The sequence below is a fragment of the Telmatherina bonti genome (assembly GCF_933228915.1).
Source record: "Telmatherina bonti genome assembly, chromosome: 19".
Lineage (NCBI taxonomy): Eukaryota > Metazoa > Chordata > Actinopteri > Atheriniformes > Telmatherinidae > Telmatherina > Telmatherina bonti.
In genome coordinates, this window is record NC_136617.1 from 21,421,137 (window position 1) to 21,444,201 (window position 23,065).

A 23,065-nucleotide genomic window follows, 5' to 3' on the forward strand; every position below is an offset into this window, starting at 1 on the left:
GTTTGTTCATGAAAATGTTAAGGAATGGTGATAAATGCAGAGATTATTCAAATGGACCCCCGAATAATGACAAAATCTCATTGTAGATCTTTTCTTAGATATTTTTAAAAAAAACAGTAAATCCTCTCACTCTTATGCAATGAGCTGTGGTTAGTGGGAAAATGTGAAAAATCAACACTTGTTACACAGCGGTCTAATTTGGACATGGTGTAAAAGATAACATCTAAGTCTTATGCAATATTGCTATTTAAGAAACTGGTACTGAATTTCATGTATGCATCTGTTCTGTGGGCTGTATATTTAGGAGCAGCTGAAGAGGATACCAGGTTAAGCATTGGTCTAACCTGCAACCCATCTGGCCTCGCTGACCTTCATCTCCATACCATAATCAAAACAACAACCTAGTAAGGCAAACATCAGTTTTGAGCAGGGACGTCCTTCGCTACACGTTTGCTCATGTTGGTATATTCTGAATTTCACTTTGCACACTAAAATTTATCAGAATAAGATATTTCCATTCTTCTAATTAGAACTACACAAATGTATGCAACCACTTAGAACTTGCAGCTGCAACATTAAAATAGCATTAACATAAGTTTAATTATATACAAGTATAATGGCAAAAAGTTGAGAAACTTTGTTGTTCAGTGCAGTCTGAAAATTAATTTCGAGGTTTTGTGCAAATTCAATTATTCCTGCATGTATTTCCTTAACCACAAGTTCAGTTCCTTGGTTTCTTCATCACCAGTCTAACCTTCAGAAGAAGGAGGGGGGTTGTAATCAAATCATGAGGCGGGTCTTCCTCCTTGGCGAAAATAGCGCGTGTACCCTGCTAGGAGAAACTTTGCTACTCACAGATTTAACCGTGCTCCACATCCAGAGTCTGGCGGATAATTATTGACAGAGAGGGTACAGAGAACAGCGGAGGTAATCAGCTTTCTGAGGCCAAGACTCGTTCAGCACTGACATGAATCAAACACTTTGGTTCCGTTTGGACCTCGACGGTCCCGGTGTTTGTCAACAACAGAAGTGAGGAGCTACTGGGAGACACGATGTTGTTCTGGCAGCCCTACACTGAAAACTTTCGAGCCCCTGTACAGATAGACGGCGGCGGCTGCTTTACGCGGTATGAAATGCTAAACCTAAAAATGCAACTCTTGCTAGTGTCAACACTATTTTTATTTATTTTATTTTTTTTACCATGTTTTAAGTCAACAATGCTGGATCTGTTTTTTTCTGTTCTGTGTGTGCGTGAGAAAAGTGTGTAACATAGACGGTGTGATCGTGTAGGTGTACAACTTTCACCTTTATTGACAGGAATTACTTTGTAAATATATCGTAGTTTCTGGGAGGGAGAGCGCAGCTACAGCTGGACAATGACGGAAGCTCGGAGGTCTCTGATTGGCTAATCTTTCTATGCTGGGCGCAGGAGGCGGCCTCTGATTGGCTGTTTCCCCTCCTGGCATCATTCCCGAGGCTGGCGGTAGCAACCCTGCAGGCTACACAGACCGACAGTCTGTATGCTGAGGGAGCCATGTTGATGCCTGGTTTTGTATCAAACGCTACTCTTTGGATGGTTAAAGGACTGTGTCTTAAAGACGGGAAGCCTCAGCGGTGAATCCAGCACCGCGATGAGAAGAGGAGAGCGGCCTGGGAGTGTAAAGGGAGCACCAGAGGAGAGCTGCTCTTAGGTCGCTGGACTGTTGATTCAAAGCAAGTGAAGTTGATGCTAGTTAGCTCGGTAGTCTGGTAGCAACAGCTGCGCGGACGCTTCGTGGGATGCTGCATGTGGACTCTAACAATATAATATTTTAGTTTGTTGCATTCTGTTGAGCGAACACCATCAAGAGCATTTTACTGCCTGGAATAACAAAAGGGCTGCTAAACTGGCGCTAGCTTGTTAAGCTGCCTTTGTAAAGCTAGCTGCTAGCTAACGTTAGCATGTTGACTATCAGCCCGCATCTTCTGTCACGACTAACCATTTGCTAGCTGTGTGGGTTCTGCCTTAGTGTTGCTCTCGGCCAGTCTGTCATTAGTGGAACGCGGTGTCGCATGGAAAAATAAGCTTTCAAAGGCCAAGCAGAGATATGGCGATAAATTCAATCTCAGGAGAAAGCTACCAAGTCGGCTGCATAGCTTGCCAAGCAGCGGCTAACGGGTTAGCAGCATAACTTTCCTCTTGCGGTATCACTCAAAAGCTGCAGAGCCCACTTCCTCGTTAGCCGACCTCTCATACCTGAAGCAAGCTGGCGGCCCTACGAGTAGAAGCCGAGGACAAGGAGCTGGGACCGATGGCCTGGGTTCTGAAGATGGACGATGCCACCATCGAGTCGGGGCTGGTGCATGACTTCGATGCTAGTCTGTCTGGCATCGGACAGGAGCTTGGGGCTGGAGCCTACAGCATGAGGTTAGAGATGGACTCTACATCAACCCCAGCTTTATTACCAAGGGTTTGGAGGAAAAACACAATGTTTCGAAGCGTTAAAATAGTAGCTCTTAGTTTCCTTGTCAGGGTGTGTTATTGCCTGTGTATTAGGTGTGATGGTTTTCTTTGTTTTGGGATTTGCAGTAGGATAGTCACTGCAGGGTGCCACGATTGGGGACAAAGATTATATTGTGTAAATCCACATTAATGCTTAAGAAAACACATGTTACAAAAACTAATTTAATTCATCTTTATTTATATAGCGTCAAATCACGTCAATGCCATCTCAAGACACTTTACAGACAGAAATAAAACAATGAAAGCCAATTCATAATAGCCTATATAAGGAAACCAACAGATTAAGTTGGAGGATCTAACTTCTTCGTTAAATGTTGTTTAACTAAGAACGTTAGCAAGTCCTTCACATTGTTTCTGAATAGTGTCATCCCTACTAATAGTATAGTAGGGATGAGCACATTTTAATCTGTATAGATTATTGCTCTCATTCTAAATTTTAGTAAGATCTGTAGTTTGTAATTGGTGGTTTAAATGTCTAGTTTTAGCTCAGCTTTGCTCTTCAGTATAGGACACACTTAAAAATTCAAACTTTATTTTGTAATTATGTTTAACAATATTTATAACAATATACAGAACAATGTGCTCTGGATTACAATAATTTTACCTAGTCCCTGTATGCTGCTTTCCTTTAAGTGTCACTAGTGTCTGTTTTAATGAGCCCGTTTTAATATCTTTTGAAAGAAAAAGAAAGAATTGGAAGCTTTAACATTTCCCAAGTTACCAAGATCCACAAGCCTTTTTTTTCCCCAAGTCTAGATATTTAGCATGTTTTGGTATTCCTGCTGTCTATATAACATAAAGAACTTTATAGAAAACCTCATTTGAACCACTGTATTCAAGACTTTGGTAAGCAATAGAAATTCTTTTGAACAAATGAATATCAAGTGTGAAATACTGAAAAGATTTTTTTCCTCATTTACCATTTTATGTAAACCAGGGGTGTCCAGCTCCGGTCCTATAGAGCGACAATCCTGCAGGCTTTTTTTTTATGCATCCCTGATCAGAGAAGCCTGACTTAAATTAATGAGTCATTGTGCTGAATTCATAGGCTGTTAGATCAATTTAATTTAAGTCAGGTGTGCTGAAGCAGGAACACATTAAAAAAAACTGCGGGACATCAAGGAGCGACTTTGGAGATCACTGATGCAAACATTTTAGGGCATCTGTTTAAAACTGATGCACAACTATATTAATACATGTGATCTTAAACACTGTCCCTCAAAGACCATTGTCCTGCTGGTATTGGACGTCTCTCTGCTTCATCACATCTAACTGAAATTAATAGATCATTGAATAGGGGGCTTTGTTTGAGATTATTAGTTTAGACTATTTTGATTCATAAACTTATATATATATATATATATATATATATATATATATACATATAATGTGTGTGTGTGTGTGTATATATGTGTATATGTGTGTATATATATATATATATTCCTCACTATACTGAATAAAAAAAAAAGTTTTATTTGAATATATCGCATTTGCAACACATATTTTCAGCTACTATCCAGCTCCAGCTACGACAGACATTTTTTTTTCATTTGAAGTTCAGTAACATGTTCACATTCTCAGAGTGCCACTCTTAAAAGAATTACACCAGTTCCCAATCACCATTGAATCCTGGGGAAACACTGCTGAGTCAGCTCTATGATCATCTGGTACATGCATGGACACTTCTGGTACCAGTGCTTCTTAAATGATTAAAGAATAACTCAGTCAGTCTTTAAGTGGTGTTGTACACCACCTGTTCACTTACTGGTTATTATTGTGTGTGCATTGTGTTATGTAAGAGGTCATTCAGAGGTAGCGATATTTCTGTGAGGGGGAGCAAGACCCTAAGGGATAAGCATGTGTCTTATCAGCAGCCCCTTCTTCCATCTGCTTTGTGTGCCTATGAGTGTGACGTAGGTATATGCCAGTCACTTATGAGTGCAAGCGAGTTCCTCTGTACTGAATTCATGCTATGCATGTAAGTAAATTAGTGAAAACACAGTTTGTGCTATCTGTGACGCTGGGGTGAGCTGAGGGGTCTGTTTGAAGTCAGCAGCTGGCGGGAACAGAATGTCTCGGTGTGTTGCAGTGAAACCGCTCCTCAGATTTCAGGACTCAGACATAAGTTGACAGGGGGTGGGAGTGACATGGCACGGCAGAGCTACATTACCCAGGTTGGACATACCTGACGGAGACTATGCAAAGGAAAAACTCCCCAGAAAAATATCAGAGAATATGACCTAAAGCTGAATAATTCAGCTGATGGTTGTTTTAAAGATTATGGTTGAAATTAAGTGCTGCAGAAAAACCTTGAAATTGAAACTGTTTAAAAGTTTTCAGGTAATTGACATGATTGTTTTTCCTTTTTTCTCTCTCTCTTGTACAACAGTAGGATTTTTCTACTTCCAAATTCACTGTGATATGCACACACACATGCACACACCCTTCTGTACAATTTGCACCATTTGACTCTCCTGCAGCATTTGTCAGGGTGAGCTGAGGACAGGTTGGTTGTCTGGAGTGCCTGCCAAATTTGAGAGATAATATATATCAGCAGCTCGTGCTATCTCTGGGTGCTTCTGTTAATTTATCCTGCTGCAGTTTCATGCATATGTCTTGAGAGGGCTGTTTGATCAATGTAAAGGCTTCGTCACTTAGTCTAAAATATGTAGATCCATTTAATGGTTTCACACTTTGACAGGGTGAATTACTGTCCTACTAAACGTTGTGTGAACACTATCCTTAACAAACCATTTAGTGCTTTAGGGGTATAAGGAGCAGTCAATCTTGAAGAGTAAATGCAGCATTCCTAAGAAGGTCATGGTAAAATCTGGAAAATGAAAATTTACCCATATCGTGAAAGATGTTCAATGAAAACACTTTTTTATAAATAAACTATATGAAATGACAGAGTGACAAGAATCAAGAAGATACCTACAACTGTTCTGCATTAGGCCACCCACCCCCCAGTTGTTCCACTTGTTCATGTATGATGGTGTTTCTTACATGTCTGATGAGCATTACAATCATGCATACTTCTTGTTGTATCTGTCTCCTCTTTCTCTATGTCAGTGATGTGCTGGCTCTGCCCATCTTCAAGCAGGAGGACTCCAGCCTTTCCCCTGACAATGAGACCAAAAATCCTCCATTCCAGTATGTGCTGTGTGCTGCCACCTCGCCTGCTGTCAAACTGCACGAAGAGACGCTCACATACCTAAACCAAGGTGATTTGTCTTTAGATGCTTTGTCATACAGGTCATTTAAGTTTTGTTTTTCCAGTGCTGAAATGAAAGTCAGCCAGGCTCATTTTTGTTCTTGATGATGTTTCATCTCCATTTTAAAGGATAGGTCTGTTTTGACTTGTGTAGAGGTTTACAACCTGCTCTTTTAGCGTTTCCTTGTGATATAAACGTGCAGGAGATGTTTTTGTCACAAGTGTCAAGGTACAAATTGTTGTGACTCCTAGAAAGGAGAGTCCTGGCTGCAATGCAGTTGTTAGATAGTTGATACATTAGGCTACCTCCCTATGTTTTAATGAGAAGAGCCACATAATGATTGGGGGTGCTTATTTTGTTAATTTATGGTAGAAGTTGGGTGCACTTAACTGATTTGCCTATTTCGTTTATCACATTTCTTTTGATTCAAGATGCCCAATAAGACGCTCTTATGTCACTCTTATGAAAGCAGGGCTTCCTTCCCTTAAGCGTACCAGTAATTGGAAAAATATAGAAAGGTCTATCTTTTCAGGGGGTTGCTCTTGTGAGGATTGAACGATGTGGAAAACATGATTTATATTTGTCAATAATTATGTTTTTCTAATATTGCTTTGGATAAAATTGAAACTACTTTTGCTCCTGTTGATCCACCATTAGTCCACATTGTTTAAAAAAATCATAGTGCTCGATCACAACTTTGATGGATAGATGGACTTGATGGTGCTTTTTACATGTAGTCAAACAAATATGCTGATCTAAGAGCTGTGTGAGTATTTATTTATCTCTATTTTTTTTCCTTCCTTATCATAAAAACAAACTTTTTATTCAACATTAATTTATGAAACCTAGCTGAGCTAAAATCATCTGAAAACAGATGTGAAGTACTCTGCAAGACCAGTGAAGGACACACAGGTTTGGCTCCACTTAAATTTCTGTAAACAACTGTGTTGGCGCATTTTTTTTATATTTGTATATTTATATTTTATATTTGGTTTGTAACTTCTCAAAAACTGACTGTGTTGTCACTAACACCACATACAAGACAAGAAAACTTCGAGGAGTTAGTAAGGCAGGATCATTGCTCCACTTTTTGTGTAATCTATTATGGGTCCAAACTATTTACAAGCTCCATTTTCCCCAATTACTGGTTATTGGCTTCCCTTAACAGCTCCAGTAATAAATCGTTTGTTTCTCTTTTCACATTTTTTCCTCATAACTCTTAAGTCCTGTAAAAGATGCCACAAATAAAATTATTTTAGTATTAGTACTACTGCTGCTTTGTCACTGTAGCTACATGGCTACCACTTTCCAGGCTGCCCCCAATTCAGTTGCACACCATCTATTGGTGAGTGTGTGTATAATCTCACATCTCACCTGTGTTCATCATCTATGTTAAGACATTTGTCTTCAAAATGTACAGCATAATCTGAAGGTCTGAAACTGTCCATCAGTCTGGTAAAACTTAAGAAGTTTTTTTATGTGAGGTGAAAGTCCAGCTGCCTTTTTATGTGAGCACCAAGAACTAAGCTATTTATTATGAAATGGCTCAAACTGATATGCCTGTAAAGTACCCTGAGATGACTTTGTTGTGAGGCGGCGCTATACAAATAAAGCTGAATTAAACTAGGGGTGTCCAGCTCCTATCTTTGTAGGCCACATTCCTGCGGGTTTCCCTGTTTTTCCTCTTTAACACAGTTTATTTAAAAATGAGTCATTGTGCAGAACTTTATAGGCTGTTGAATCTTTTTCATTTGAGTCAGGTGTGTTGAAGCCGGAAACATAAAAAACCTGCAGGATAGCAGCCTTTGAGGGCCAATTTCGGGCATCCCTGAACTAAACCAACTTGAAAAACAGTGCAGCTTATAAGCCTCTGACTTAGTTGTACGTTATTGTACAGTAATTCTCTGCTTAGACTAATTGAGTGAGGACGCTTGGTTAATTTATGTGCTTTACTCATACATAACCCCTTCTGTTCAGGAGTGACACACTGACTTTGTCATTGTTAAATAATAAGCCCATACATTCATTGCTGATCAGTTTGATGCCTTCCCAATGAAACTCTTCTTTCTGGCTTTAAAACAATAATAGTTTGCATAAATTTTTCCTTCATTCTTCGACATTATTTAATGGTATATAAGGAGATTTATTTGAAGAATCTAACAATATCATGTGTAAAGATGAGTAGAAATTCCATCTTCTCAATGCTTTCAGCACAATGGAAGGTGCTTGCTAATCAGCCTGAATGATTGTATCATAAATCATACACAAAATAGATTTTCTAAATGCAAATTGACCAGAAGTATCACTGCAGCTTAAATAGTTGACATCTTTTTGCTGATTCAGCTTTCTATTTGCTGAGTGGACACTTTTGAAGGTGGACTGGCCATCATTAGGTTGGGTTGCACTATTCCTTGTGGAAGATCTGCATATTGTAGATTACATATATGACATTATTATGTCTTGCAAAGGTCTTAATTTCCAAATGTTGCAGCATCAGTAAACTCTTGACATTGTTGGTTCACCATCACTACTGGAGAAGATGAAAAAACAAAAACTATTTTTTTGCATAACTGTTCAATTTTAGTAACATATTTCACAGGCGATATAAACATACTTTTAACTTTTTTTGCATTTTAATTTTCACCCATTTAGTCTCCATTGTGAACACATAAGATTGGCCAGAAGCATAACTAGTACAATCTGTGTTAACAACGTGTAAACACAAGAACTTTGTTTCCAAAACAGGGAGAAATGTAGCTTGTTTGTCTGTTTTGTTTTTAAGCAGCAAGAGGGCCCAAACACTAACTGAACTAAAGTACATAAACATAACTCCATCATATAAAAACAATAAGCCAAGTTATTGTTCACATAAGGGTAGATTGTTAAATTTATTCCAGACCAGTCAGATCATATTTTGAACTGTTTTTTAGGGTGTTGTGGTCGGGACGCTGCAAACAAAAATGTTGCAATTTTTTATACTTGTGTTCAGACTGTCTACATTTCTATAGATTATAGATGTATTTAAAAGAAACTAAAGCCGCATTAATTTCTCATAAGATTGATTTTCCTTTTTCCTAAAAAAGCAACAATAACATATCTAGTTGATCAGTACAGTCTCATACTGGTTTCCACATGTTTTACTCTTCAGTGTCATTGAGTCTAGGTAAGTAATTTTAAATAAAAGTTCACAAAAAGATTAATATTTGACCAACAATTGGTCATTTAAAAGAGAAATGACGAAGGCAGGGTTTTTTTTTACTGCTCAAAATGGACTTTTGTCTTGCACCTCATCCAAATTACATTTCAAAAGGAGCACGTTCCCTCTGTGGAGTCTATAGTGAGGTTTCTTTATCTCAATTTTATGTGCATCTCCTTTCTGTCTTGCTCAGGCCAGTCTTATGAGGTGCGTATGTTGGACAACAGGAGATCGGACGAGTTACCAGAGCTCACCAACAAGATGGTGAAGGTTAGAGGACCTTCATAGCTAACACAGTTATTGCTTCTCAAATCAAGTGCATTTAATAAACTAATGTGTTTGTGTGTAGAGCACTATTCGAGTCGTGTTTCACGACCGTCGGCTGCAGTACACAGAACACCAGCAGCTGGAAGGCTGGAAGTGGAATCGTCCTGGCGACCGTCTCCTTGACATCGGTAAAGATACCTGGCTGGAAACGTTAAACTGTTCCATCTGTGTAATTTGCTGGTCAAATATCTGTATGTTTGTCTGAATCAGATATCCCCATGTCAGTGGGCATTGTGGAGCCGAAGACTCACCCCTCCCAGCTTAACGCCGCAGAGTTTCTGTGGGACATAAACAAAAGGGCCTCTGTTTTTGTGCAGGTAACGAAAAACATCCTCATTTGCACATCAGCTTTCTTTGTGTCTTCTGTTAGGTACACCACAAGATTTCCACATCAAAGACACAGTTTGAGCTCATCAGAAAGTTATTTCCTCCGCTGTTTGCAGGTGCATTGCATCAGCACAGAGTTCACTCCCAGAAAGCATGGTGGAGAGAAGGGCGTCCCTTTCAGGATCCAGATCGACACGTTCGCCCAGGGAGACGGTGGAGAGTACACGGAGCACCTCCACTCTGCCTCCTGCCAAATCAAAGTCTTCAAGGTATATCTTTAATCTCTTCCAGGGCATATCATGGCCATTTTTATCATCAACCTGCAGGTCAGCAACTCACACAGTAATTGTCTGCTTTGTTTCTTGTTTAGCCAAAGGGGGCGGATCGTAAACAAAAGACTGACAGAGAAAAGATGGAGAAGCGCACTGCTCAAGAGAAGGAAAAGTACCAGGCTTCTTATGATACCACTGTCCTATCGGAGGTCAGTCTGCAGCTGCTGTTGACCGCCGGGCTTTATGTGGCTGTAGCACAATCTAGACTTAAATGCTCATTCGCAAACTGGTTCAGTTTCCATGTTAAAATGTTCTTATCCCACTAAATGAAATGCATTTCTGCAAAATAACTCACTGAAGAGGATGTTTTGTGAAGAACAATACTGGCATTTAAGATTTACATCTCTGCCAAGCATTGTTTTTCCAAGCAGGATTCTTCTGATTAAACAGCTAATGAACAGCAGCCAAATCTGTGTGCAAAACTGCATCATCCTAGCTCATTGTAGCCCGGTCTTACATGCAAAAGAAACACAGTTGAGCAACATCATGACTTCACTTCAGACAAGTCAAAGTGTCTTCATGTTTTTGCTTAATTTCTATACAGATGTTCTGCTTTAGAGCTTTGAGGCGAGCTCAGCTCTACAGTTGGATTTATTTAATTTTACTTCATTTTATTTGATGTGACTGTGTTCTTTGTTTTAATTGTGGTCACAAAATTTTTGTTCATGCTCCAAGCAAATACTTAAAGTGTGGAAAAGTATTGTTTTAAGATGTTTTTAAGACAAACATTTAGACCTTTGTTCTACATTTGTAGACTTGATAACTTTCTGAGTATCTTCGCATACGGCTTCATAATGTAGTGATATGAACTGAAATCACAAAGTTATTTCAGAAAATGGTTTGCGAGATGTGGTATGGCACCCCAAGTTGTTTATATTTTGTCTCATGTCTGTCTGTTGGTAGCAGCAACCTAAATAATAGAAAAACTGACATTTGTTGTGCATCTTTGCTGCATTAATCTGAGATTAATCGCGAGAAAATTAGTTTAAGTGTCTCAGGTGTATAATTAAACACGAACGCACACATACATGCACACATAATATATGTCAGAACATTTTCTTAATTCATTTTGTTCAAAGCTGTAAAAAGCTGCATTTTAGTGTGTTTGTCATATGAACGTTTGTGTGTTGTTGCTGGCTGGCTAACCTCTGCTGTGTGTCTGCATATAGACTAGGCTTGAGCCCATCATAGAGGATGCAGGCGACCATGAGCTGAAAAAGTCCAGCAAGCGGACACTTCCCGCTGACTGTGGCGACTCCTTGGCCAAGAGAGGCAGTGTAAGCACCTTGCTCTCTTCTCTCCTCCTCCCTATCACACCATTCAGTCTGTTTTTGTTTGTTTGTGTCTTAAACACCTAAATCTTCAATTGGTGTGGAGTGGTTGCTATGGTGACATGCATTAGACATTAGGTTAGGAGGAGATGGTGCGAAGCTGAATTTAAAGTCCGTATTGACTTTTTCATAATCTTTTAAGCCCTTGTGGATAGTCGGCGCTGCCTGTGCCTTTCTTGTGAGGCTGTTAATAAAATTATGTGCATTTTTTTCCCCCTCAGTGCTCCCCTTGGCCAGATGCCGCCTACACCAGCACCAACCAGGCAGCTACCCCCTCCTTCACCTCCACCCCGTTGTCCACCTACACAACCTCCTCAGTACTAGACAGGTACCTGTGTTGTCATGCCCAGTTTGGACTTTTAAGTAATATGATGGATGTTACCAAATTTGATTTTTGTCTTTGTTTTCTAGTGACTCGTCCTCTCCCAATCACCAGGTGGACCCTGGCAACCAGAGCAACTCAGAGGTTAGTGTGTACTTACACATTTGTGTCATATAGGAAAGGCTGTTAAAGGAACAAAACGCAGCTGTAAATGATGATTATCATTCATGGTCCAGCGACAAAGCAAGCTGGCTCATCTTATTTTATCTGAATCCTTCCATTAATACCTCCATTTCCTTACATAGGAATTCATTAGTCAGACTGCTGCTTATCCTTTTACTGCAAGGTTTGCTGTTGAGCACTGCTTGTAGACCAAAAGAAAGCGCGCTATGAGCTGCGCCTCCCTCTATCTCTTTCGCCGAATCGCCTCATCTGCAAACGAACATCCAAAGTGCAACAACGCTGAGCAAAACAATATTGCCACTTTGTGGAAGAAGTAACCTATAATGTTTATGTTGTTTGTTACAGTAGAAGAAGAGCTAGCTCCGAGACAAACTGTAGCCCTTTTAGCTCTTGCAGTGCTCTACTTTAGATATACAAGGCCACAGGTAATCTGGGGCTGTCACTTTCTTTATCCTATAATGTATTCGCCAACAACCATAGTTGTCTTAAGAGGTAATGTTGGGTTTTTGTCTTCAGGTAAACTGGAGCCTTTTATAATGAAGCAGCGATTTGTATGAACACACATGAACAGAACAGCTGGTAAACAATACAGAGTGCAAATTATGCTATACTCCAGATGAAACTAGAAAAGCACTCGGAGAGCACAGACCTCCGCCAACATATTGTGATTAACACCCAACATAACTTCAAAGTGATCCAGAATCCAGGATCTCTTCTGGATCTCCACCAAAATGTCATTTGTTCCGTGTGAGACCTCCAACATATCCCGAAAATTTCATCAAAATCCATCCATACGTTTTTGAGTAATGTCTCTAACAGACAAACAAACTCCAGCGAAAACATAACCTCCTACTGAAAGCACACATCCCACAGATTCCAGACATACCAGATTAATGTCGCTATGACCAAGATTTACTCAACCAGAGTCAAAAGAAGGCTGAATTTATGTATCACGTTTGGAAAACATCATTACATATTCTGTCTTACCTTTGCTGTTTTGCCTCCAAAACTTTAATCCACTGACATAAAACTGCATTCAGTAAAGCAACTACGTTTCCCACCCGGGAGTAGTTAGGTGGCCCGGTAAAATCAGTTTGATTGGACGACAACAGGTGTCAGTCATTCAGCATCACAAACATTTCCTGCTTTGCCAGTGCGGATTGGTCACATTTATGTAAACATGATGACATCAGCGTCATTGTACCGTATCACACAATTAGAAAGAGGGGTCGGTCAGACCGATCGGCCAATCATTGCCAAATCATTGGCAAATCATTACGTACACGCCCACTGCATACGATGACATATGAAAAACTACAAGGCATCTGCCTTGTAGTTTTTATTTAAAAACCAGAATCCAGGATCTCTTCCGGATCTCCACCAAAATGTCATCATTTGTTCCTCGTGAACACCCCCAACATATCCCGAAGATTTAATCCAAATCCATCCATAACTTTTTGAGTAATGTTGCCGACAGACAAACAAACTCTGACAAAAACATAACTGCCTTGGCAGAGGTAACTACACCTCTAGTTCTTCACATATCTTTATTTTTTATTTTAATCCTTCAGTCCAGAAATAACAAGTTTCTCCTTATTGCTACTTTAACTAAATCCAATGTGTGTTGCGCCTGAGTAATAAGGTCATCTACACAGTGAATGAATCAATTTGTTGATGAAGTGATAATAAACAAATGTTGAATGATTTCAAGTCTTAAAATGGTATTCAAATAGTGTTTTTTGCACAGCCTTATCTCTGTAAATTTAAATGTATGTTAAAAATGAGCAGCATTACTTGAGGTGTTGCGAAACTAAATGGAACAAATGGGAAGTTCTGTTGTCTTTTCAATTAGATAAAAAAAAAATCAATAAATCTCATAAATACGTGTAATATTTGCTACTAATGAGTTATTCTTCAGTCAATCTGAGTGGGAAGATAAATCCATTGAAATTTGCTGATGTGCTTTATGTTGTCCTGTTTTATAGCAGTTGAGTCCCACTGCCTCCATACAGGACACACAGAAGTGGCTGCTGAAAAATCGTTTCAGCTCCTACGCCAGACTCTTCTCTCACTTCTCAGGTGCAAAAAGGCTTATCTTCTTACACACACAGTCTTAAATTTTTGTCAACTACAACAGGGGGAATATATCTTTTAATTAAATATATTTGGTTTCGTCTTAGACTGTGAAATTTTAATACAAATGTGTATCAAATTAATAACATATAAAATACCTGTGGGTTTATTTTTCCTGCCTTAATTATAAAGCATTGGACTTTTGCTTGTGGTTCAACTTCCTCATTGTTATAACGGCCTTTTGCAAACAACCAACAGTATTTTGAACTTCATTATAAATTATAATTAGAAATGTGGTGATTGAATAGCATTTTCAGATACACATAAACTCAAACTGGCTGGCGAACCAACAAGTGAATTCAGATGTGACCTCAGGAAAGATGCTTTTTCTCCAACTAAAGATGAGTGCCTTACATGGCATCTCCACCTACATTTATTTCCCTGTGTTTACATATTTTCAGGAAGGAGGGGAAAACAATGTATTTTGCACTTAGTCAAGTGGAGTCTTCCGTTTTCTGTCATCAAATGAAAAGAAACATTTTTGGTCATTTGCAACAGCCATCAGCTCAGGTTAGGGTTAGGAGGTCATTACTCGACGACTGCGTGTGAGCAGCAGCTATTTAACAGAGAAGTAATGGTTTACCAGGCGGTGTGATGTAATACAGTAACACCTGCTCTGCAAGTGACTGAATCTTTGTTTTGTGGTTTTTAAGGTTCTGATTTGTTGAAGCTAACCCGGGATGACCTGGTCCAGATTTGTGGAGCAGCAGATGGGATCAGACTCTTCAATGCACTCAAATCCAGGTGTGTATTTCTTTTACGTTTCTTTTTTTTTCCTGGCTCTTTTTTCCTTAATGAAGTCCAGTTAATTTCCTGTTTCTTTCTTTTCTTAGTGAACACGTCACCCTCAACACACTCATGAAGCGTCTCATTTTGCGAGTTGTTTTGTTTGTGTGCAGGTCGGTGCTTCCCAGGTTGACACTGTACGTCTGTCAGGAGTCTCCTCAGGAGAGCCCCCTGCTGGAGAGGCACTGTACCAATGAAAATGGAGATCACAGCGTCTCCCCGAGTTTACATGGTGGGGAAACTTTTTACTAATGGTGGTGAGATACTGGAGTGTGTGAATGTCAGCATGAGTGTGAAATATTTTTTCTGCTCTGTTTCCGTGCAGTGTACCATGCTTTGTACTTAGAAGAGCTTACAGCTGCGGAACTCATCCGCAAGATGGCATGTGTGTGTGGCATTCCACTGGGAAAGATCAACCAGGTGTACAGACAGGGTCCTACAGGCATACACATCCTGCTAAGTGACCAGGTACCCAACACACTCAGGTCCTTTGCTGAACTGATCCCCTACATCAGTCAGGCCTGAACGATTAATCGTGTTTAAAATCAATTTGCATTGAGTGCAGGTGAAGCTCTTTCCTCTTATTCCCCCGCCCATTGTGAACAAAAGGAAGAACTGATTTAATTTTGGTGGTGATCCAGAGCACCGTCTTTAACACTGTGCTTGGCAGAGGCTTTTCTAGTTAGAATATAAAGCAGTTCATACACAGATGTTGTGGGATTAAAAAAATTTTTTTTTTGTATTAGATATGAGCAAAAGCTGGAATTTAAAAGATTAAATAGCAACCAAAAGGCAGTCGCAGTGTTGGTCAGAAAAATCCAAATGAGATTTTGTCTCCACATTGTTGAGGCCTATTATCAAACATCAAGTGATTACCCAGTTAAACAGACATCCGTGTTTGAGCATCTGCTCTCCCACAGTATTATTTATGGACCTTATTTCTTTTTCTCAAGAAATTCATCTTGAAATGAAAAGTTGTTGTACTTGATTTCAGTTTGGTCTCAGACTCTTGGTTTAGACCAGGGGTGGGCAACTCCGATCCTCGAGGGCCGCAGTCCTACACGTGTTGGCGTTTCCCTGCTGCAACTCAGCTGCTGCAAATCAGTGGGTAATTAGCAGACTAGTGCAGTTAGATGTCAAGCTCTGCAGCAGTCTGCTAATCAAGTCTAATGTGAGTCACTGTGTTGCAGCAGGGAAACTCCCAACACTTGTAGGGTTGCAGCCCTCCAGGACCGGAGTTGCCCACCCCTGGTTTAGACTGAGGTGTCTAGGTCTGGCCCTTGAGGACTACAATCCTGCAGGTTTTCCATGTATTCCTGCTCCAACATAGCTGACTCAAATGAGTCAAAGTCTGATACCAAGTGCGTGTATTATATGCTGTATTCATAAAGATCTTCAGAAACAGCAGAACAAATGTGAAAAACCAGTGCTGACAAACTTGGCACTTAATACAAAGAGATTAATCTGTGAAATTAACTACCTAATTTGTTTAAACACATTAATGCATAGACAACAAAGTTATTACTTATGTCTGATTAAAAATCTGAATACGGCATTATTTCTGTGAGAAAAGCTTATTTTGGGCTTGTAGGTGCTTTTTCACAGTGAAATGAATCCATGAACAATCATTTTAATTCTCGTTATTTATAAAGGTTCAGGCTGTTGTCCAAGCAGACATTTTGAGTGTTGCTGTAGGATGACCCAATTGATTGATCACACATTGACATCCTGGTTCACAGTGCTTACCAGTGATCTGCAGTGGGATTTATTAGTGCTCATATCGGCACTCAGAATCGGCAATTACCGTATTTTCCGCACCATAAGGCACCTTTAAAGCCTTTCATTTTCTCAAAAATTGACAGCGCACCTTTAAACCCTTTAAATCTACTGTGGAAAATCAAGCGATTGAATTGAGAGCTTTCCATCATTCCTGGAGGCTTAACAAAAGAACTCCAACCACTGGACAGTGGTGTAAACAGGGCGTTTAATGTGAACTTGCAAGCGTCATGGTAGCGATGGATGAGAGACGGCAAACATACCTTTGCGAAGACTGAGAGGCAGCGTGAGGCGAGTTATATGTGAAAGGATTGTGGATGCCCAGATTTAGGTATCTCATTTAACTGTTGTCTGAGCTTTTGCAAAAGCCGGGATCATTACTGAACAGCCACTTAGCAATGAGACTGACTGACAATGACGAGAGAGAACCCAGTATGCTTGATGGCGAAATTGTCCAGCTGTTCAGTTCAGATTCAGAACATGAGAACTTTGATGGGTTTGTGATAACAGATTGATCAAGACATAATGTGTGTGTTTTAAATACGTACCGTAGTTGAATAAAGTTCAACTAAACCCACTGTTTTGCTTTATTACTTTGTTTTGCTTTTGTTCAGCAATACCACAGTGCACCTTATGTAGGACTTAAGCACAGAAATAGACTCCGTACTTAAGGCTGCGCCGGGTAATCTAGTCCGCCTTGTGGCCCCAAAAATCGATGTATCACTAGTCTTATTTCACTTTGTCCTCCACTCTGCTTTAAATGAATCTTTCAACAAAGAGCCTTGTAATAATTATAAAAAATAAAAAAATTAATATTGAAGCATATCAAAATATATAGAATCTCCACTTATACACAGAAATTTTAAGAACAGGTTAAAAAATAAAAAAATTATATACTTCAACCAACGGGTAGTAGAAAGCAGCTAATCAATATCACCAGACTGAACGATGGATTTAAAGAAATGCAGTGTTCACGCTGAAAGAGGCTGCCTCGTCTAATCTCTTGAGCCTTATCTGTTTATGCTAAACATGTTCATTTTGTCTAATTACTGTTATTATGCAGTAAATAATGTCACTACATTTTTTTAAAATGTTAATATATGTAAAATGTAAGTCTTTAGCATGACATTAGTGTGTGGGCAGTTTCATTTGATTTGATTAAAAAAGTATTTTTAAAGTACTTTTTTCTTTTTCTTTTTCTTTTTTTTTTTTTTAAATGCCACATTCTTCATTTTTCCTTGTTACATACATGCAAGATTTCATGATTCAGTCTCATTTGCTGCTTTATTCAGACTTCTATAGCCTAACTCGGGTAACAAGATTGTTCATAAATACAAATTGTGGAGAGAGAGAGAGAGAGAGTAAATAGCAGAACTAGGATTGAGGAACAGTGTCCCTATCATGTATGCTATCTCGCCATGAGCCACTCCGGCAGTCTCTAATTTGCATGTAATTCATGGCCTGTAACTGTCACAAGCACTGTTTTGTTCCCGTCTTCATGTACTTCTGACTCGTCCATCAACATTGGTGACTAGAACTATATAGAAAAAAGGTCTTGAGCTGCGTGAAGGGCCTATTGTGTGAGCTCTAACATCTTCTTTTTCTTTTCCAGATGGTTTACAACTTGCTTGACGAGAGCTGTTTTTTGATCAGCACTGTCAAAGGTCAGCTCATGCGCCAGCATTAAAACACATCACGTCTTCATTTGATGAGGATTTAATGGGCTTTTCCTGTTGTGTATTCCCTTCCAGATGAGTTGAGTGAAGGACTTCATCTAATCCTGAAGTAGTGAGAAGGACAAATGGCATCACAAATACTCCACCCTGTGTTTTGGAGCAGAAGCCTCCCCCCTGTCCCTCTCTGCCTGCCTCTACTCTTTCTGTCTACATCCTCCCCATCTCTCTAAATGATGGCACGTTGGAAAGCACAGAGACTGCACGAAGGCCATGTAAATGTTAGAATCTGACATGGGTGTGTCCACTGTTTCATATTGAAAACATTATTAAAGAAGGAGATTAGTTAGAAGAAGAGAGACTGGGGGGATATGAGATGAGGGGAAAGTTGACATTGTTCTATGTATTTTGATTTTATTTTATTGTCTTTTATGGTTTCTGTGTGGCAAAAGAAGGATGGAGGCTCCAAGAGAGAGGGGTGGGTGGTGCTCTGGCCGGCTAGAGACAGAAAGAAAGCAGAGTTTCCTTATTGCTCGTTGCCCTTCCTAAACGATGCGCACAACCAGCACTAGGCCAGTATTTGAATAACCTGTACTTCAGAACCGCATGCAATCTCATACAAAGTTTCTTAAAGGAGAAAACCGCCTAACTTTGTTTATCTAACATTCTCAGTGGGGTTGTCTTAATTAACTATTTACTGATCAGCTGAGTTTGATAACTCTGGAAATATCCAGGCTAAACGAGTGGAAGTGTCCTCATTTTGTGGATTTTGGCACCACTTTTTTTTTTTTTTTCTTTTTCAGATGAACTAATTCAATTTTTATCACTTAGTGATTTAAACTTTCAGCCATATTTCTGTGTTGGCGTTGTCACGCTCGGCTCATCTAGCATACATCCCGCTTGGCCTGCTCTTTTACTATTTTAGTTGATGCCTATGGATCAGATATTTTTGTTGCTCTCATAAAATGTACTCGTCTCTGGTGCCATATTGGCTTTTTAGCTCAGTCTTTTACTCACACGTACACACAGAGCACATTCACGTTCTCTTTGACTACTCTGCTTTGTGTATTGACTTTGAAAGACCAGTTTAAAGGAAAGTGTGGTCTCTTGGATTTTGGCCTTAAACGTACAAGCAAGGATAAAACCGCTTTGGGATATTGTTCAACAAAGCAGTAATGCCTATCCAACAACCTACTATGAAGTGGACCAAACAGGTTACAGACCGATGGGTGCTGTCTTCTTAGCTCGGTACATCTGGGTTCAAAGAGACGATAAAAACACAGGTTTAATAAATTGTGATGGAGTTGCTTGTGTGTGTAACCCTCCATTCCCGGAGCTGCTTTGTATTAAACAACCCATCATGCATCAGGCTAGTAGAGAGGAATCCTCAACATTTCATGGTTTCAAAAGTCTTACCCTGCAGACTAGAAAATCATAGAAGACACATGTCCATTTTGTGTTTGTTGTGTAGCTGAACACAGAAAGCACAGGTCATGTTTCCAGTGCCCTACCTTAGAAAAGTGAACGGGAACTTTACAACTCTTGGGAGTCTTCATTAGTTTAGTTAACCTGTTTTGGATTTTTTGAGGCGCTTACGTTTACATTTTAAGGTGTCTGTGTCGGAACGTGTGCATGTGTATCATTTGTCATTGTGTTATTGCGGAGATTTCATTGTCACTCTTTCCTGTTGGTATGAAAAAAGTTGTTTAGTTTGCTACCTAGTAAGAGCATGTGGAAAAATGGGGAAAAGAGGGACAGATAAATTTGTGTGTGATCCCTCCTTTTTTTTTTTTTTTTTTCCATATTATAGAGACCAAGCCTGCACTGACAAAACTTAGAGTTCTAGCTTCATGTGTAGTCAGTAATCCTACAACCCCGCCCCTTTCTTACCTGCCTAATCAGAAGGAAAATAAGAGAAATTAAAAAGAATGTCAAGACTAAAAAGCAACTATTTCTGTCTCACCACGCGCCAGAGCCAGTACTGTAGCTCTTGTGGTGTTTACACGGTTACAAATGAATACCACAGTAAAGCAAAATGTGGTCATCAACTCAGAAATGAGTCAAAACAGAGTGGATGTGATAACAAGGCAAACTCTGAGCAGTTCTAGTCTGAAAACCTGACCGACCATCTGGCCGCCTGCCTGCCTGCCTGCCTGCCTGTCTGTGTGTGAGCGTGAGCCAGAAATGTGACCACTGTTTATGTCATGTCAATGATGCTTCTCATGTGCACAATATCATATGCTGGAGATGTACACAACCACATGTGCTGGGAATAAATGATTTCATAACTTTCTTGTGTGATCTGAACTGTTATTCTTAAAAGAAACTAATATTAAAAAACATTTAAAGCAGTTGTAAATTAAGTTCATCGTGGTTATGTTTTTTAGAAAGAACAAGCATGGTTTGTTTAACAGGGTTGTGCTGAGGACACTGCTCTGGACATGGTAGCATAGCTTGGATGAAAAATGTTGCATCCATGAGTCAAACAGTGCTGACGATTTGGGTTTGATCTGCAGCCACATGGCTGGGGAACCTTGCATTAAATATCTGAATTGACCTGCACACCAAAGCATTCTTGCCTCAAAAATGCCTGATAATGCTTGGCTGGTATACAGCCATGTAACACAGTGATTCCAGGCAAAGCAGAAAATCTACCACAGAATAAATGAATTTGAAAATAATCAAGAAGTCTAGTCAAAGTCTAGACGTCAATCTCGTTGAAATGATTTGACAGACCTTCACGGTGCTGTGTAAAAATAAATTACTTCAATCAGGTCAAACAACATTGCCGGGAAGAGTTGGACAAAATTCCTCCACAGTATTGAAAGTTATAACAAAATACTGCTACTAGGTGGTTCTGAAAACTGATGAGTATAAGCATCTTTTTTAGCATTTCACTCACCATTTCTGCACTTTGGCATTATTTTTGCTCAAAAGCCAACTGAGTTTAATTATGACTATATCCTTGTGACTGTAACTCTCAATGGATTTCAGTAAACAAGTACCTTATGTGGGTCTGGAATAACAACAGGAAAGCTTTTTTATTTTTTTAACCAAAACAGTTAGAAAACTGCAGACTTGGTTTATTGAACAGATTGAGAGCACAGAACACCTGCCTGAGACTCCCTACAGCAGATGTGCAGGACTCAGACTCATGCCAATATTCACTTTAAGTTTATTTAAAAAGCTGGCTTAACATCTGGGATGAAGGCTTTAGATGTTGCACTTAATTTCTGGACAGGAAAGAAATATAACAATCTATTGGTATCACTGAGAGCAAGCTTGTGGTAGTTTATGCAGGAATGTCTCACAGAGTATGCTAGTCACAACCTAAAACCCCAGGTCTGCTGTCACCTGTTAATTTGTCATTTGAACGGTATTTAAAAGTTGGCATAAACCGATATAACTGGGTCTTACAGGTAATTTATTACCAGGTTTTTTATAGTTTTAATTCACTATGTGATGTTAAATACATTGGAACTCTGAAGATCATTTGTTGTAAAACAAAATAAAGTCTAGCATGTTTCTAAGCATGGGGTAATATAAAAATGTAAAGGTAAATGGAACAAATACAGGAAAGTAATCACTTAGAAATCCCTCCACTTTTCAAAGAAACACATAAAACATTAGTCTAATCATTAAATATAGGTAAACAAACGTGCGATGCCAACATTGTCTGAGTTAGAAATAATGATTTTAATCAATACTAGACAAGCACTCGAGCACTGCAGACCTTGTTTTGTCAAGCACCCTGACAATTTTTTAGAGTCATACTTATATATACTGAAAATGGCCTTTGGTATTCTAGCAGTTATTTTTTTAAGGTAATCTGATGGAAATTTCACTCCATGTGTCCTGGAGCATCTCCCACAAGACAGCCTGGTTTGATGAAGTCTTCCTCTGTACCGTGCAGTCAAGTTGCTCCCACAACAGCTCAATGGGGTTCAGATCCTTGAGACTGTGCTGTTCTCTCCATAACAATCAGAATTCTGGCTGTCTGAGTATTCTTTTATTGCTGATGATGCATGTTTGAGTGTGTTTAGGGTCATCGTTCCTGCAGGATGAAATTGTACCCAATCAAGAGTTGTCCACAGCGTATCGCATGGCACTGCAAACTCTTTTGGTAACTTTTATTTTTCAAGGTCCCTTCCACTCTATACAAATCTATTTTACCACCTCCAAAGCACCACCAGAACATGACACTGCCTCCGGCGTGTTTGACTGTTCTTGTATCTTTTCCTTTGTTTTGTGTCTCAAATTTAATTCTGGTTGATCCAAACACCTGAAACTTGAACTCATATATCCACAACACCTTCTTCCAGTGTTTTAGTGTCCAGTGGGTTTTTTCACCCATCTTAGTCTTTTCTTATTGACCAGTCTGAGATATGGCTTTATCTTTCCAATCCTATCAATAGTCCAGTATCCTGTTGTTGCCTCTTACCTTTTGATACTGACACTGGTGTTTGATGGCTACTGTTTGTTGCAGCTGCCAGTTAGGGACCCAAGAGACATCTTTGTCTTTAATAGCACATTTGCAAATATTGATCTTGCTCAGTTGTGCATTGAGGGCCTTGAACTACTCTTTCTGTACTCGTTAGAGCCAGCTTGTGCTGCTGTCTTAAGGGAGTAGCCTGGTAAGAGATTTTAGATTTCCTTGTAATTTCTTGCATTAAGCAACCTTCCACTTCATGCAACACGATTGACTGGAAATTGTTTAAAGAAAATTCCATCTTTCTGGTCATTTCGACCCTTTTAACAATCACTGATGCCTCAGAGCATCAGCTGTTCAACACAAATGCAAAAGGGTTTTATGCAGGGCCGGATTAAGAGTGCACAGGCCCCTGGGTTCAGAGTGTTCCAGGGGCCCCCCTCAACCACCGCAACATGTGAAAACTGTGAAAGATACACTGTGAAATTACAATACTAACATATCTCAGCCAGTGGTAGCAATAGCAACACAC

General features: G+C 39.5%; 1 protein-coding gene across 1 annotated transcript; it reads left to right on the top strand.

Moving 5' to 3' along the window:
* Positions 1 to 858: 858 nt before the first annotated feature.
* Positions 859 to 20,393, top strand: ubp1 (upstream binding protein 1). The gene is made up of 17 exons (XM_079258861.1): positions 859 to 1,126; positions 1,343 to 2,407; positions 5,576 to 5,727; positions 9,108 to 9,184; positions 9,264 to 9,369; positions 9,452 to 9,558; positions 9,685 to 9,837; positions 9,939 to 10,049; positions 11,070 to 11,177; positions 11,453 to 11,559; positions 11,643 to 11,697; positions 13,722 to 13,815; positions 14,523 to 14,613; positions 14,769 to 14,887; positions 14,981 to 15,123; positions 18,044 to 18,095; positions 18,183 to 20,393. Exons 2-17 carry the CDS (start codon positions 2,292 to 2,294, stop codon positions 18,218 to 18,220), a joined length of 1,629 nt encoding a protein of 542 aa, XP_079114987.1. The 5' UTR covers positions 859 to 1,126; positions 1,343 to 2,291; the 3' UTR covers positions 18,221 to 20,393.
* Positions 20,394 to 23,065: the final 2,672 nt, after the last annotated feature.

Coding starts and splice junctions, on each gene's coding strand:
- ubp1 (XM_079258861.1), top strand. CDS start 2,292: ATGGCCTGGGTTCTGAAGATGGACGATGCCACCATCGAGTCGGGGCTG. Junction 9,185..9,263: donor TCACCAACAAGATGGTGAAG/GTTAGAGGACCT, acceptor GTTTGTGTGTAG/AGCACTATTCGAGTCGTGTT. Junction 18,096..18,182: donor TTTGATCAGCACTGTCAAAG/GTCAGCTCATGC, acceptor ATTCCCTTCCAG/ATGAGTTGAGTGAAGGACTT.